The sequence below is a fragment of the Struthio camelus genome, chromosome 2 (genome assembly GCF_040807025.1).
Source record: "Struthio camelus isolate bStrCam1 chromosome 2, bStrCam1.hap1, whole genome shotgun sequence".
Taxonomy (NCBI): domain Eukaryota; kingdom Metazoa; phylum Chordata; class Aves; order Struthioniformes; family Struthionidae; genus Struthio; species Struthio camelus.
Genome location: NC_090943.1, coordinates 18,727,942 through 18,746,045, shown reverse-complemented (window position 1 = coordinate 18,746,045; position 18,104 = coordinate 18,727,942). Strand labels below are relative to the sequence as shown.

At 36.3% G+C, this 18,104-nt stretch overlaps 1 protein-coding gene across 8 annotated transcripts in view; it reads right to left on the bottom strand.

The window, feature by feature from the left end:
* Positions 1–18,104, bottom strand: part of MPP7 (MAGUK p55 scaffold protein 7) — a 166,952-nt gene that overhangs the window by 16,764 nt on the left and 132,084 nt on the right. For 4 of the 8 annotated variants that reach the window (XM_068934488.1, XM_068934486.1, XM_068934487.1 and 1 more), the window contains 4 exons: positions 12,333–12,353; positions 12,220–12,231; positions 11,083–11,124; positions 1,319–1,489 (listed from right to left, as the gene is read on the bottom strand). In XM_068934488.1, coding sequence (XP_068790589.1) covers positions 1,319–1,489; positions 11,083–11,124; positions 12,220–12,231; positions 12,333–12,353 — 246 coding nt within the window. The remainder of the gene's footprint in view (positions 1–1,318; positions 1,490–11,082; positions 11,125–12,219; positions 12,232–12,332; positions 12,354–18,104) is intronic. The other 4 variants (XM_068934492.1, XM_068934493.1, XM_068934491.1 and 1 more) reach the window with 2 other exon arrangements.

Genomic DNA, 18,104 nt, shown 5'->3' with positions numbered 1-18,104 from the left:
TTTTTTCTTTTCTTTTTCCACATAGCTATATTGATTGATCTGTAAGAGTAGAAGGACGTGTTCACACTGACTTAATTCTTACGCGTTTTAGAGGGTTTGACTGCCAGGTTCAGAGTAGTCAGTTTGGTAACTACATTTTAATGCCATCTTCTCCTTTTGTTTTAGCAAGGCTTTCAACATGGTCTCCTGCAGCACCATGGTATCCAAGTTGTGACATTTTGTCTGGATGGGTGGACTACTGGATGGGTGAAAAACTCGATGGATCGTACCACGCAAATGATAGGGGTTAATGGTCTACACTCTACCTGCAGACTGCTCACAAATGTAGCTCCTCAGGGGGCTACCCTGAGACATATCCTATTTCATACCTGTATCAATCACCTGGAGGAGGAGACAGAACGTGCCCTCATCAGGTCTGCAGACAACACCAAACTGGGGGATGCAAGTGACTAGCTCAAAGGCAGGGCTATTCAGAGGGACCCAGGCAGGCCACAGGAATAGGCTGACAGGAGCCTCATGAAATTCAACAAGGACAAATGCAAAGTCTTGCACTGGAACAGAAGAACCCCCACAACAGCACTGGCTGGGAACTGACTGATTGGGAAGTAGCTCTGCTGAAAAGGACCTGGGCGTCCTGGTGGGCAGTGAGCTAAGTGCGAGTCTGCAGGGCACGCTGGCAGCAAGGAATGCTAACAGCACCCTGGGAGGCATCAATAGCAGCGTAGCCGGTAGGTCCAAGGAACCCTTTACTCGACACTCAATACACCACATCAGGAAACCTCTGCCAGGCTGGGCCCCCACTACATGAAAGGTGCTGATAAACAGAAGTAAGTCCTGCAGAAGGCTGCCAAGGTGGTCAGGGGCTGAAGCACACGGCCCGTGAGGCGAGGCTGAGGGAACTGGGCTTGTTCAGCTTGGAGAAGAGAGGGTGTCAGGGGGACCTACCTAATTCCTGTTGAGAAGACGGAGCCAGGATTTTACTGAGGAGCATGGTGGGAGGACAAGAGACAATGGCCATAAATTGAAACTGATGGGTTCCAACTGGATATAAGGCAAAAAATTGCACTCTGAGGGTAATGAAGCACTGGAGCAGTTTCCCAGAGAGGCTGTAGGATCTCCAGCCTTGGGGATTTTCCAGACCTGACTTGGCAAAGCCATCAGTAGCCTGGTCTGAATTCAGTGTTGACCCTGCTTTGAGCAGGAGGTTGGACTAGACAACCTCCTGAAGTCCCTTCCAACCTGACTGATTCTGTGATAAGGACTATGCTAGCTAGCTGTTCTCTGTTTTATCAGTTTAAAAATAAAGAAAACTACTTACCAACCAAAACTACAAGCCTGTACTTTTCATTAGGTTGTCGTCTATATTTTGCAACTTCTTCATATGTTGGGATATCTGCTGTATCATACTGATCACTCTTCTTGCACTCATACATAGATTTGTTTGTTTTTTTATCTTTTCTGCTAAGACGAAAGCTTCTTCTAAAACCAGCTGCAATAAGAATAGGATTTTTTCGAAGTAAGAAATAAGTCTCCTCAAAATATCTGAAAATAATCTCTTCCAAACATTTGAGGATTGGTGCATGAAAAAAAAAAAAAGTATTGTATTTTCATAAGTGAACTACATATTTAATAGTTATATATAAGTATTATAGAATTATATAGAAGTATTAGACATTCAATAAACTAATAATAATGCATTATCTCTTATAATATAGCCAGGGCATTACAACAATATTATCCCACAATTTTAAACTTTATCAGATGCCTAGTTAAAGTGCAAATACTAGACTACTAATAAAATCATAATTGCAACAACAGACAGTATGTAAACATGTAAAATATTATTACAATAATTTGTTAATGTATTTAGACAATTTGAGTATCTTACTTAATACATACATACAAATATGTATGTGTGTATGTATACACACACATACACACACAGATATATACACACACATACAAAGAAAACATTCATGTAATCTGGACTGCGATGCCATACTTAATATATTTCTAGTAAATCACCATGGCACTCAGATATTAAATACAACTTACGGTGGAAGTACACCCCATGGTTGAAAGAGTGAATAAAAATTAATTCCTTGAATATTTTTTTGTGCTTGGCTCCATGCTGACAGCATAAAAAACTGCATACAACCTTTCCCGAAGACATTAAAAATAAAAACCAGATACTGCTAGTCAAATTCCAAAACACCATGAAACACCTTAGACAACATGGTACCCATATAATGGATATGATAGCATGAAACTAAAAATGAATATTCTTATTAGACTGGCATTTACAATTGCATCAATAGTATTACATGACCAGTGCCCATCTGCAAGAGTGAAAACGTCACACAGCTTTTAAATGTTTTCAAAAGAGATAATCATAGGCAGTTTCAAGCAGAACAGTACAATAACACTTTCTACGCTATATGTTAAAAACAAATTTACTCAATCAATAACGATTACCTTATATTTTTTCAAATAAATACTTTACATGCATTTTACTGGTATCCCTATGACATACCTTTTTTTCTAGAAGGCACTAGGTGACCAGACCACAAAGCTGCTTTCATTATTTTGGAGTAATAAAGTAAAATACAAACTACGCTTTAATATTACTGAACAAACTCAACACCTTTTTTCCCCCCAGGATATTTTACAGGACAGTAAATATATGTAAACTTTTGATGACCCTAGAATTTTCAGCAATATGTTTTAATAAACTTGTAAAAGCACTTATTTTTAGGTGTTTGAAAAGTAATCATATTACAATTTTTTGTTCAAAGGTAATATCTGGCAAATTCAAGACTCAGCTCTGCAAATACTTAGAACCAGACTTGGAGCAAGATCTGCGAGTCTTAGATATCAAAGCGTAGCATTTCGCACACACGTAGTTCCATTTAGCACGAAATCTTTGCAGAACCTGGATCACGAAGCACGTTAAACAAGTTATGTCACTGATATGAGTCCCTATACTTGCGGGTGTTTATGACATATCCATACACACAAACGAGGAAAGACAATTTCTCTGAGAATACAGTGATATTGACCCATTAGTATTAAAGATATGAGTAAGTAAACTGAAAATTAATGAAAAAAGGAAAAGAGTTAACATTCCCAGAAAAGGACGATGACATCTGAAATTAGAGTGTTGCCTAGGCTAGGAAGGAGGTAGGCTGAAATAGCAGAAGATGACCCAAAATATACGGTATGTAAACATAGTGAAATAAAGACTGAAATAAAGTAATTTGTTATTTAAAAAGAACACTAACACTGTAGTGACTCCAAGCCTTGTTGGAGCCCTGAAAACTGCAAACATAGACCCCCAGCACAGGGCCTGGGTGATCTTGTCAATACCAGTGCGAAGGGCAGCCAGAACACAGATAGTTTCTTGCCCCATAGCCACACCTAACAACGTACACCTAACTATAGGAAGAATGGTTAAAAAATAATATTAGCAATACAGACACATGAAACGGATTAGAAATTTCCTGAGGCTTAATCTAAAAGGCTCCAGATTAGAAAAAAAAAGATCCTTACAACCAGCTGAAAATTGTTCTGTTTCATTATTTTATGAAAAAAGAAGAAAAAAGAATTCTTCACCATTTACTAAATGTTTGACAGAACAGCGAGCTTTGTCCCAAAACTCAGAATCCACATGTGTGAAGAAGGTTCAGTTCTGTGTTAAAAGGCAATCATTTCCGAACTCTCTTTTACTACAGAAGGGTAGAAGTCAAATGAAGCCAAACCAATCTTCTCTGCTCCAGTTTGACTTTGACCTTACAAATACCAAAAGTTCCCTGTCTCATAGTGCCTTTACCAACAGGTTCCTTAATCTCAACTTAAATGTCGAAGTGCGGAATCTTAAGGAGAAGTATCCTTCGGGCAAAATCTTAATCACCAATTCAATCTCTGATGTTAGATTTTAATAAGACTTTTCGTCATTTTTTCCTCTTTTCTCCATTCACTTTATTTGTTCAGGTTTCACTTATCAAACTGTCAGATGGTGGGTTATTTAATAAATTTAATTCCTTATTCTCTTAAAAGAGAGAAAATCTGATTTCTTTTTGTATAAACGAGAGAAGAAGAAGAAAATCCTTCATTGCCGTCTTTAGGCTAATTCCTCTCTGATCACTTTTACAGACTACATATAAAGCATCACAAAAACTCTGGTCATACGTTTCCACTACTAACACGTTTCCTGGATTAAAATATTTAATATTTCTGTGAATCCAACTCACTTGTAATGTGAAAATACCAGTGTTTCCTTGTTTCTTAAGAAAGTTCAACAGCAAGTTCATCTAGAATTTTGATGTTACACAAAAGCCATTATACTAAATAAAAAATAAACATGGGAGTCAAAGATAACTAAGCACATTTCCAGCACGACTGATTTATCTGCAGTGTTCTAGTGAAGCTCTGTAAAATTATAGAATATTACAAACCTACCATAGGTTAAGCGCTTTGCCACTTAAACATGATTGTCAATTTTAAAATTTTTTTTCCTGCAAAGCACATCTGAATAGCTCTGTACAGAATCCTAAAAAAGCTTGCTTAAAGCAGTTTTCAAAAGCAAGGAAAACATACAGTAATGAGAGAAAGGATGAGACTGTTTCAAATATATACAACATTTTTATAATACTGCTACTGCATTCCTGGAAACACGATTCTCCCTCTCTCACATCTGCAATTATATAGCCTCACACATGTGGCTGAGCTTTACATTGACCTTCAGAAGCTATTCTATAAAGAACCATTAATAAATATTTTCTATTGAATTCTGATTGCATTTTATAAGCAATATATTCATCAAGACACTTTAAGATATATGACCAAGAATAAATAGCACATAAAGAGGTCTTATTCAGTGCAGAGCAGGGGTACTCTTACAAGTTGATTAAGATTTATTTACTGTTATATTTTAGGGCTACAACAAATATTGTACTCTTCAGACGATCTATCTGACCACAAAGTAAGAATACATGTGCTTAATACAAAAAGAAAATGAACAAGTTCCTAAATAGTAAATTTTTCACAACCCCTTCCAAGAATTCTTTCCTGGTATGGCACTAAAGATTTCCACTCTGCTTAAGGCAGGTCTGCCAAAGTAAAACTGAAATGCCACCTAAGCAGTATTTCTTAATTGCAAAAAGCATGCTTTTGCTGGTTTTGTTCACCTATTTAACAAAATATATAGCATCTGAGACTAACTTTGGGTTATCACAAAAGTCTGCAGATATTTCTCTCCAGATACAGCTCTCTATAGCAGAATGTCAGCTATAACATATATTGGGTAGCTATGACTGTGCAAAAAGATTAAGCTGTACTGAAAAAGCATGATACTTGCAAGGCATGGATACATTTATGAACAAGCAGCAAAATATCCCTCTTATGTTTGCATATTTTACAGTTTAGGAGAAATGAAAAACTGAAACCTCACATATTTAAATTAACAAAAGAGCATTGTTAAAGATACGGTGAAAATCTCTATGGAAAACCAAAGCATTGTTTCTATAAAACGATCAAGCTTAAAAATAGACTTCTGAAAAAGAACAGAGCAGAAAAGCCGTGCTTGGCCAGAATATTCGATAATAAGAAAGTGAATAAATATGAAAGGAACTGCAAGCTACACTGTCTGTGGAATATGGATATCAGCAAAGATTAACCTTAGCAGCCAAGTATGCAGACTGTAAAATAAAGAGGGAAAATTCTGTCACCAAAGCAACATAAAATTCTGAACATTAAGAACTTTGCACCAGCTCACTGATTTCAACTATATATGACTAGAAGCCTCCTGAACATGGTAACCTATAAAATACTCCTGGAATGTAACAGGTTTGGTGAAATAAAGAACAGCCGCCGGGAAGAAAATACGCAGAACAAACGTTCTTAAACCACAAACGTCTCCAAACCCTATAATACTTACGTCTCCAAACCCTATAATACTTACGTCTCCAAACCCTATAATACTTCTCGACATGAAACAAAAATCATAAAGTATGACTAATAAACTTCATTAAGACCCAACAACAGTAGAAAAGAAACAACTTATATCTCTAAGAATAAAAAAAAAGAAAAAACCTAGATGAAAAGTCTGATTATTCTTTTACTAACGAGCAATATACATTTGGTCATCTCTGAACAACATCCTTACATTTATACAGAGAAACCAACACGGACCTCACACAGAAATCCAAACTGAAAACTGGCAATGAATGAATGTATCCTGTCTCCCCTAAGATATTTTTAAAAGGTGCCAATGTAAAAATCTGTATTTATTTAGATTTAGTAATACAATTCTAAAGAATAAATGAACCAAGCCTTGCAACTTTGTTGTGTCAATTTAAATCTAAATACGTTTGTGAAAGTAAAAAGCTCATTTCTCAAATTCAGAGAAACTATGCTAATAGGGAATACCACATTTTAAATTCACCTATGCTTCTTCAACTCACCAGAAATAGAGTAAGGCTCTAGAACGTGACAAAGTACTAACATGTGCTTTTGTTGATTTTCATTCACTACAATTGCGTAAGTATTCATTTAATTTAAATGTATCCTTCACAGATTTGGGATAATCTAACATAACTTCTATATACAGTGCATAAATTCAGTTTATTTTTAAGTGCATTTATGAATACTTTTTTGTATTCACACTACTGACAAAAATAAGTTTGGTACGACGGCCATTATTGCCGTTTAAAAAAATACAGCATTTGCACTAGATATTTCTGGATATTTTTTCCCTAAAATACTGGGATGTTTTTTTCCTGCCCTTCCTGTATGGGAGGGCTCACATAGTGAGTATTCCTATTGTTACACAGGAACTGCACAAACACAGAGCGGACTTCTTACCCTGCTTGCTTCTGGACTGATTCCCAGCTTGCACACTTAGACAGGGTTAATAAAAATTCAGATTATGTCTGGATTTTTAAGACAAATTAGAGAATAGTAAACAGATGATATTCATCTATATTTACTGTACGTTCATAAAGGTTCAAGTAACGTAACTAGAATTTAAGTTTGGCAAAGACAAACTCCTAATGTTCTCCACAGCAATTCCTCAGGAAATTACTGCAGAAACATACATTATTATACTGTAACTTACATATTAGAATTTGGTGAAAAATCATGAAATATGTCTGAGTCACTTTAGAGGAGAGGGCTAAAAATTAATAATAGTGTAACTGTGAGCATAAAAGATCTGACTCCAAATGGTACAGACATTCTGCTTTCCGAAAACTACCTCTTCCATTGCTCTTTGTGACCATCTCATGCACGTCTAAAGTATACATCCTTTCAGAGAAGGCCAGATGATTCACAGAATATCCTGATTCATACATTGAAATAAAAAGCCCTAAAGCTAAAATGAGCCATAAAAATCTAGTGAAAACTCAAAAATTAAAAACAGAATTGTTGTAGTTCACTTGATATGTTCACACATCTATACTTTGAAGACTGTTTCTGGAATTCAGAGGCACAAACACTACTTCAGCTTACCCAATACTAACTGTCCCTATTTGTGACTATAACCTGCTGTAAATGCAAGGTAATACAACTCAAATCATTCATCAAAGGTTAAGCTAACTCAGACTACCTTGTTCTTGTAACAGGTTACATGTGCCCAGGCAGTTACTCAGGTGTTGCTACAACTTGTTGGTGTGATCTAAGTCCTTCCAGTGACAACATTTTAGGTTTCACTTTCAGCTTAGTACGTTTAATCTAGACTTTATGTTATAATAAGGAGAGTCTTGTCGAGAAATTCTTATTTACTAAATAAGCAAGGAGTGCCATAAATATCTATGACCTTGCAAGGTCATAGACGCTCAGAAAAAATGTGATGCTAAGAATTCACTCAAAACAGTACTGAAAAAACACTGGCGGCCATTCAGAATACGCTGTTTTCAAAATCAGACATTTGTTTTCCCACTCCCAAAATAGCCATTGGCCTCCCTACCAGTGAATTTTAACTTACGTTTTTTCTTTACAAACATAAAACTTTTACAGGTGAAGATATCCAACAGTAACTTAACAGAACCCAGAATTCCTAACTTTCCCCATATGACAAATAGACCAAATAATTCTAATTTTTTGTCACTCAAATTTAGGGCAAAAATTCTCCTCCTCAGACTATATGAAGTTGTATCTCTCTCTCTTTTTAATCTGAATTATAAACTGTTTGAAACATAATACAGAGGGAAACTGATGGGAATAAGTGTTATTCTTATAGTATGCAGATAAAATAATTGATGAACTAGAACAGATCAAAAAAAGGTAATACAGCAGAAAAATTGTTATATAGTATTGCATATGAAAGTCTGTTAGATGAAGAGCACTAAAGGAAGTTTTGAAATTTCAGAATGCTCTGTATATTATATGTGAATAGATGTAACCTTCTTTAGTTTATATGACGCAGCATGCTTAAGCAGTATTAGCTGCCAGTTTTAAAATGTTCAGTGTGCCAATACAACCTGAAGAAACAAATCTGAGGATGAAAATGTTGTCCTATATTCTTATTCTCTTTGCATGTTTTCTTTTTCATGTAAGATGATGAATCTTTCAGGTTATAGTTAATCTGATCTATCTGATGAAAACTATGATAGTACAAATTCAGGAGACTAATATAAACTCCCTCACTGAAACCTGATATAAACAGTATTCAATGGGTGCAGTCACTGGGTTTGTTATCTCTCATCCAGCATCCAGGTATGTCACAGCTTGCCTTTGAGTTAAGAACACACACACAAACTTTTAGCCACAAAGCAGTGCTGATCTGAGAGAGGTTATGAAAGGTGTCCAGTCTAGTTCCTAAGCTGCTGAAAGTCAGGTAGGATTGGAGAGAAAGGAGACAGGATGGGAAACAAGGACAAATTAAGTGGTAGAGGAGGAGGAATGGGAAAAGAAAAATCTTGAGGAAAGAACTCAAGAAATACAGACAAAATGCAAAAAGCCAGAAAGAAAAAAACAAAAATAACAATAAATAAACATCTTATAATCAGCAGAGTGTTTACTCTATATAAAAATGAGACCCTAACATCTTCAAAAGATGGAGCAAGGGGCAGAAAGAAGTTCTCTGAAGGCCTCGAGTACCTGTGGGACTGAAAGAATATATGCTCAGGCCAGTGGAAAATAAGCAAATGAAGAGGGCCCTACTAAGCAAGAAGGTGGATTGCAGGAGTTAGGTATGTTATGGGCTCCCATGTATCTAACTGGGGTTTTACAAAATGTCTTTGCCTTAGACCCCATTATACTGTAGGTTAGTGTACTATCAGATTTCTAAATTTCACACACGACACAGGTAAGAATTTTCTGTCCTCCCTGCAGCAGGTCAGCAGGTTTTGTTCAAATTATTGCAATTTAACCAGCGGTAAATGCCCCGCACAGAAAGTTATTCCACAGTGAAACTGTGTCCCCCGAGAAAATACAATTGAAAGAGAATTTAGGGTAGGAGCAACCCTAAGTGTAGGTGAATAGGACTGGGCTCCTAATGTTTTGTGAAACAAGGAGATACAGAAGAGCATGAGGCATTCTGAGTTACAAATCACAGTGCCCTGTTACTATGTGCAAAAGAATGATAACATCAGCTTTCACAAACCTACCTGCTTGATCTTACAAAAGGCTAATGTTTAAATGACTTATTTTTGGTGAACCTCTAATTTCTGAAGTAAATATTTAATTATTCGCAAACAATGAACATACTTTCCCCTTATGCCAAAATTGGCCTTAACCTCAGACATAGTCCCTTCTCTCCCTGTCACATCTTCCAACTCTCCTCCTCCTCCTCTCTCTGCCAACTCACTGACAACAGCATAGACCTCTCCTTGACTTAGTCTTTGCCTCCAGGGAACACGAAAAGACGAGGACCTCCTGCGGAGGACTGGTGGCAGCACTCCACCGGGAAGAAGCTCTCAAGAGAGAAAACATTACTTGCGCTTTACGAGCACTGCTTGTAGTTCTCAGATAATTTTTGTAAAGTTCTTGTCCAAGTACACTAAACCTCACGTTGATCTTTTGTCTCTGCATCTGGGACAGCAGTAGCTTCTTCCCCAAGACATCTCCTCCCTAGATGACTCAGCCTTGTTAATAATGGCAGACAGCAACGTTTCAGTGAAAAGACAATAGTGCTAAGAGCACGTGGGCTCTATCTCGCTACTTTCATTCTCAAATAAAGCACCTGCCCGCTAGGATCCAACTGCAAGTTTCAGTGAACCCAGCGGTTTGGCTGTGGTAAAGCACTTTGACATGTCTCTTCCCATTCCTCCCACAGTGGGAGGACGAAGGCCTTGGGAAAAGGGCTGGTTGCTGCAAGATCCACTCCAGCTCGTCTTCCGCTGGCAGAACTTCTGGCCAGTTTCAACGAAAACATTTTAAAATAGCTTTTAAAATGGCACACATTCAAAGCTGAAACATATCATGGAACAATCATCTTTTTTAAATGTTATGTTTGTTTAAAATTTGGAATCCTTAAACTGAAGCCAAAGGACTCTTTCCCCTCCTCTATTCTGCCTTCCCCCATTGATACATTGGGCTCAGACCACCTTTAAAGTTAAATTTAAGCTATTGTGCCATTATGACTCATTTTATTTTGTAATGTGGAAAAAGAAGCAATGCATACACATTTGCTTGGTACTCTCACTATATCCTGCCCAAAATGATTAGCTAGACACATAGAAAAGGTAGGCAAAAAGTGGATAAAAATTTGAAAGTGTCTCTTTACAGTCTCACTCAAATTGTTCATGAAATAGTAACCTTTTTGTTTGATTAAACACATTGCTTACTTAATATACTAAAAGTCACTAATTTTCCCAAATTTACAAGTATTTTTTAAATTTTGATTTAAAAAGCAAAGCAGTATTTTAGTAGCTTGTGATTAGCCAGATAAAGGCATACTGCACTATGCAAATCCTTTATGTCAAATCCAATGAGCCATTTTTTAAATTTTAGTATTCATGCCTTTAACATGCACAGTAAGGACATTTGTATGCAAATTACCCCCAAAAGCAAAGTGACACAGTAGTTCCAGGGAACAGAAGCTGAAAGAAGGGAAGAAATTGTCTTTCTTAACCAATTGCTCACCTAGATGGGATCCACTGTTGTGACCAGCACATTCAGCATCTTCTGGACGAAGGGTAAAAGCATACAGAATAAGAGCCAAGAAATAAAGCAGAACAGTTAGAAGCCCCGCAACAAATACAGAAGAAATTACTTAAAAAATGACAACTGTTCAAAGCATAGCGTTAAAAAGCCTTCAATAAGCCATGTTCTTAAAAACATAAAACAATATTTATTGTTTTATATTTTAGCTGAAGCTATTGTGGAATTTTGCAGCATGCACACTGATCTTTTTACCTTTTCAAACAATACTTTTTGATTAGAGCAAACAAATAGTCTAAAAAGAATTCTAACACTGTATTATTCATACTTTATCAGTTAATAGAAAATATGATGCCACTTAAAAGAAAGCAAAATGTATTTGACATAAATCAAGCTTTTTTTGTAAATTATACATTATCAGATTTTGCTTTAAATTTTGGCTCACTGGATTAGACAGAAAGGTTTTTGATCAAAAACACATCCTTTCGTTCGATATAAAATAGCTATAATGTATATTTTTACATGCCAGAGGCCCTTAGATCAAAAATACGAGCTACAACTTCTAATGCCTTTATAAACAAAGGCCTCTTAAGTTAAAAAAAAAAAAAAATACAGGAGATCAGCTGCTATTGCTTTAACATATGCTGCAAGCATAACAGTAACCGGCTAGACTCGGAAGGAAAACAGTAAAGATGATACTACATGGATGAACTTTCTACTGTCTCAGAGAAATACTTCGTCAGTATTAATTAGAAATGCAAGACCTCTCAAGGCCATGTAATTCAGACTCATCTCTTCCCAACCCAGCCCACCCAAGTTTTCCAAATATTATGATACTCCTTTTCTTTTCTACACATATCTTTACCTCCAACAGTTCGAGAGAAAGAGAAAACAGCTTATAGCAATAGTCCAAAGTACTGATCTGTACGTGAAATAAGCAGGAATATTTCAATATTTTTAGCTACTTTAAAAAAAATGATCCAACGTATTTGGTGGCAATATGGAAGCATTATATGTATAACATCTCTTATAAATGTTGGATTATATTCAATTTGATTCTAAACACTTGTTTTCAAAAAATAATTATTGGGCTATGCAGGGAAACTTTTGTACATGTACCTTCAATTTCCTCTGAGAAGCACAAAGGAAAAATAGGAAAGGAAATCATTAAATGAATTGCAAACATAATTTAAGAAAGAAAAGTTAAATCTAAGAAGAAAAAATGCACCTACCACACTCAACCGCTTCCTCATCTTAGAACAGCCAAAAAAGCAAAATATTATTGTTTAATACTTCATAAATAGGAAAAAAATGTAGCTACGTAAGCTACTCTAAAATCCTCCAGATAGCACCTAGTATATTGAGACATATACCAACGTACCTGCACTGAATTTAACTTAAATGTTTAACTACACTCAAAAGTAGAAGAGGACATAAAAAGACGTTGAAATGTTATGGATATCTTAAATTTCCTGTCTGAGAATCTTCCACTATTTATTTGGTAGCAAGGACCTTAACCTGTTGTGATAAATCATCTTTTTGAAATTAAACACACAGTTTGCCAATTCTGTTAATTAAAATCAGGTGTAATCTAGGATTTTTATGAATCACTGTCATGAATGTCATGAATGTGGTCTCTGTAATTTTCTACACCTGCAGAACTAGCTTCTACTGCCTTTATGGCTAGGCTTTTGGGGGCTGTGATCTTTCCAATGTTTATAATCATAACTGAAAAATGCTGAAAGAAGTTAAATAAGCCATCATGTTTTCTCTGACATTATCCTAATATAATAGACCTAGCTAAGATATTCGGCTTACCTGTAGTAAGCCAGTAAGCTTTTGCCTCCTTCATAGGGGAAAATATACATTTTCATACTCATCTTTGGGCTAGTACAGAAAAGCAACATAAATGCTATGAATTTGTGTTCAAAAGATATGATACTCTAATGTCTAGATTCATATAGAGATTTTACAATCTACATCTCATTCAAATTTCCTTTGGAATCTGGACATAAATATATGAAATTATATACAGATTTCAAAGAGTTTCTACAAAGCATATCTTCCCATAAAATGTGATGAATTTATTTAGGAGAGATTTTAAACTCTTTTAATGGTAACTGATGTATCAAACAAAGGCTGGGTCAAAACTCTCCTGCCTCTTTGGGTAATGAAAAGAGCTTTTCCCATTTCATCCTATGAAACAGATACAAAAGTACTTTCTGCTGGGAAGAATGCTGTTTGGCAGAATCACTGCTGGATACTTCTTTTCTTGAGGATACTTTTGAAAAAGACTAATTTGAAAGATTTCTCTAAAATATATTTGAAGTTATTCCTACACTTGAGGCAGCTGCATGGTTTTAGCATGCTGGAAAGTCCTTTAAAGTGAGCATTGTTTGGTTGACCACATCTGATGCCTTAAAAGAGTGCAGACAATTTTGTGAGATGAAAGTAAAGGACACTGCATCCTTTTTCCTCTCCTGGCTATAAAAATTCCCAGTTCTTGAAGTGACAGATGCTCTGAAGCTGGTCATAGATCAGCTTCCTCAGGGTACTACTATTTCTTTCTCCCTCTCTGTGCTGAGAGATTGCTTACACTTCTGACATGTATGACAAGTTCTGTGAGCTTTTTCTATATTTCTAGTTGACTTTCAATGGGCCGCAAATACGTCTCCGGAAAAAAAGTCACTAATGTTCAAAACCAGCTCATATCAATACCTCTAGATCGTTTCCTGAATTCAGCAAAATTATTTCATTGACCTAGTGGTTGTGCATCTTTAAGTGTTCTATGTGGTATTTTAGCAATGAAAATGAACAACTCCGACTATGAACGTGAAAGACTGGACCAGGAGAAAGAGAGGCCTCTGTGTACACAGAGGTACACACTGACACAACGCTGACCAGTTCAGACACTCAGAGGTGGCCTAGGAGCATGGCAGATGGTAGAGCTGCAGTCACAGAGCTGAGAATAGCTGAAAGCAACCCAGGCATTTAGCCTGCCCTTCCTAGGAAAGGGAATGGGCTTCACCTTACATGCTATAAATTGCAGATGTTTGGATTTCCAAGCGAGGCAGCAGATGCCAGAGAGCAGAAGGCAAAATGTGTATAAGCTGAGGTTTCATGCTATGATAAAGTGAAAGAGTTTTGAGCTTTTTGCGTTTTGCGAAGCCTTATTTAACTTCTCTTGTGAATTTTGCTCTCCGCTTTCTTGGGCTACTGCTAAGTTTGAACGTAACAGGCTGTAATGAAAAGATCTAGTAAACAGTGCCTCACAGCCTAACGCAGCTATGAGACAGTCATCAACATGTGGCTCCCAATTTGAATTATACTAGGGCAATTGTCTGTCCCTATTAAAGCCAGAGGTTTTCTTGCCAGGAAATTTCATTTTAGGATTTATGACTAACTAACACAGCCCTGTGGGTTTGCAGCAGTTGTATGCATGCAGCAGGTACTTGTAGATATATGCCTAATGTTCCAAATTTTGGAGACATGAAAAATCAGGGTATATCTTCTCAGGCCAGTAAAATTTTACTAAATTGAAGCAGGGGAAAGAAAGGAAACAGAGATGTTCAGAAGGAAGGAACAACTAAGAGACTAAATGAGGATAGAGAATAAAGAGGAGGAAATCTGCTGGAAAGGAAGATAATAAAAGTAGTGACAAACTGTAAAAAAAAGCACCAGCAACATAGAGCAAATAAAATACTGAGAAAAAGAGAAAAACTATCAATTAAACGTAGTGTGATAAGAAGGGAGAGGAAGTTACAGAGAAAGAAACAGCCATGGGACAGGTTCCTGAAAAAACAGTGAAGTTTTATCAAGATATAAACGGGAAAAAAGAAATAGGAAACATGAGTGCAATGGAAACTTAGGAAGTATGTGTGTTTATTCATTTTAGAAAGATACCGATGTAGCAGTATGCTATACTAAAACAATGCAAAACGCTATTACATACACTGTATTTTTAATGCATTTTAACTGAAATATATTTAGATTTGATTTTGTGGGCCTCGACTAAATTGTATTACTTACAAAGCTCAAAAACAGAGCCACTCCAGGAACTGTCTGAACTCTTTAGAACAACCCAGCACCAGATTAAAATTTTTAACTCTTGCTGACTTTCTTTCAACAATGCTTCCATCAAAGAACTTTTGTTTAATGTTTCTCAATCTAAAATTAGATCCAGCAGTTCTGTTCCAGCTTCTGAACATAAGCATGTTACATTATCCCTTAAATTCTATTTCATTCTAGTAAGTAAGAAATTGGGATGTACAAGGATCAAAATTACAATGAGTACATTAAACAAACGAAACACTCCTGATTTGTTAGTGATGAACAATGCCACATAGCAATCAACGTTCATACTATTTTGCAGTTTTTATCCTACAGGATTTTTTTAGATCAAAGGATACATATGTGTTCATGTAATAGAAATTTTAAGGTGATCTAAATTAGTCCTCTCATAATATCATCAGACATCAGTCTCTCTACTAAGACAATTTGGAAAATGAAGAAGGAAGGTCCTGTGGTGAAGGACAGACCAAGAGTTTGTAGGATCCATTTCCGCTTCTCTCTCATGTGAATCAAATGTCATCCAGCTTCAGGTTTCCTTCATTTCTCTCTGGTAGCAGGAAGTTAGTATTTTTAAAGCACAGAAACTTTTGGGCAAAGCCGCTAATTTGCTAATTTAACCCTAAAGCTCTGGTTTATTTTTTGCTTTTACCCTTAACTCCCTGCAGGTGGGCAATCAGGAATCAAACATGAACACAGATAAGTACTGAGAAGGAAGGCAGAGTTACACACGTGCAGTAATTATAACAAGCAGAAGAGTCCTATAATAATACATTTATGCAACTGTTTCATCTTCAGAAACAACTGGTAAAAAACATTCTTTCTCTTATTCTGTTTAAATTCTTCCGTTGGCAAAATATGATCTTCAATTCACAAGATACTCATCTTTGGATAAACTGGGTTACATCTTGTTTGAATGAACACCATTTGGACGCAGTTAAATACTTCTTCTTGCTCATACAATGCCAATCACATATGGTAAATCAAAGTGGAAAGTAAAATAGGTTTTAATCCCTAGAAAAACTATCTAAGGATGACTTTGCCACAATAAGTACATACATTCAGTATTGAATATACTGAACAAATCTATTTTCAAGGAAAAGACATACCTGAACAGCTCTGTCTTATATGCTACGTATCTATATTTATTTATAAATAAATATACACACAGAGTACGGATACACATATACGTGCACTGTGTAAGTTAAGAGAAGTTACAGGCTACATAGCTAGTGTAAAATATAATTTTACCAGTAGTTTTCATACCAGAGACAACAGATATGTACTATGAGAGTAAACACAATAATTGCTATGAAAGCAAAACTATGCTGAAGGGATGTATCTTGGCCAATATATTTATAGCTCATATTAACTGCAGAACAGTAACTAAATTATTCGTTTGTTATTCAAATAAATTTACTTTTTCTTTTCAAAACAATAGGTTATTGATGCTTCATCGACAAATGAAAGTAAGCTATGAATGCAAGAACCACTGCGTTTGCTGGCAGAGACTCTTAGAGTTAGTGCATGACTGTTCTTTGTACTCAAGTTCACAGACTCAGAACTGTTACACAAATGAATTCTTCCCTGAACTGAGGCTCATAGCGCTCCTAATTAGCTTGGGTGCAGTGACAGGAGAACTCACAGAGCTAGTTCTGGGTACAAAGTTGCGTCCACGCTAAGATGACCTCCTTAAGCCAGCAGTGCTGCTCGTTATTATTCAGGAATATCAGGTAAGCAGGTTTCTGCAGAGCTGGCTTTCCGTCACTGAAAACAATCTCAGACAAACGTAAGCTGACATCATGCAGTCAGACACCTCCGTTCTGGATGTCCCACCACGTCCCACAAGCTCCATTAATCCTCCCTGTCAGGTATATTGCAGGCTTCACTGTCCCAGTCTGTGGAGGGTTAACCTCGTTAACACAGTCTCATGAATCTCTCTATTCCTTTACTTTCATTCCATTTTTCTTTTCCACATTGTCTTCTCTCATCATTTTTTCCCAGTGTAATTTTCCCATAGTATTAACGTACAAGCAACAGTGCTTTTAGCTGTAAAGTCGCTGGTATTACGTATTGAGAAAAATGATGAAAATGCTTGAGAGGTTTGTTATCCTTCCATCCTTTCTAACTCTGAGCCTCTGAAATAACACTATCAGTCTTAGCACCAGGTCAGCACATCTAAACTGCTACTTGTCTCACGCATTTAAATCTTATTAAATCTTAATGGTGTTGAACTTATTGAGAAGGTTTTCCACCAATAATGAAAGAGTGAAACAGGTCAATGTTCATATCAGCAATTTTTGCATTCATCATTTTAAAAACTTTACCAAAACAAATGTCGTAGTTTTTTTTTTTTTTGAACAGAACCCTTTAAAAAAAAAAAGAACTACACTGCAAATACTGACTACTGTAATACTCTTGGGTAATACTGTTAATAGCACTAATTTAATCACTTCAAAGACTGTTCTCTCTGGGGTCCTGCCTAACCACGTTTAAAGACAGCTTTTGTTCATCAGTTCTTCCACTGCCTTTGTTGCAGTAATTTCTCCCTTTCTTTATCCCCAATACCAAAATTCACTTTCCTGCTTTTCTGCTCATTTCTTTTTTTCCTACTTTTTCCTGGACTTCCTCTCAACTTAAAATTATCTTTGTTCCATGTAGCCTCCAGCTATGTTATCAATTTCCTGCCACCTTACTCCCAAGCGTCCCTTACTCCCTTACTATCAAGCTATGTGCCCCCTCTCCCTTTTCTAATAAAAAAGTGTGATTTTGCTCACCTTTCAATATTGAATGTATATTATTTTGCTTCCTCTTCCGACTTTACACATTAAAGGTTTTTCACTTTGACTGGTGCAACGTGAGAATGTCTCTTTCAAGACAACGGCCACATTCTGAGAGAAATGTGTGTGTCTGGATATTAATCTCTTCTATAAAGT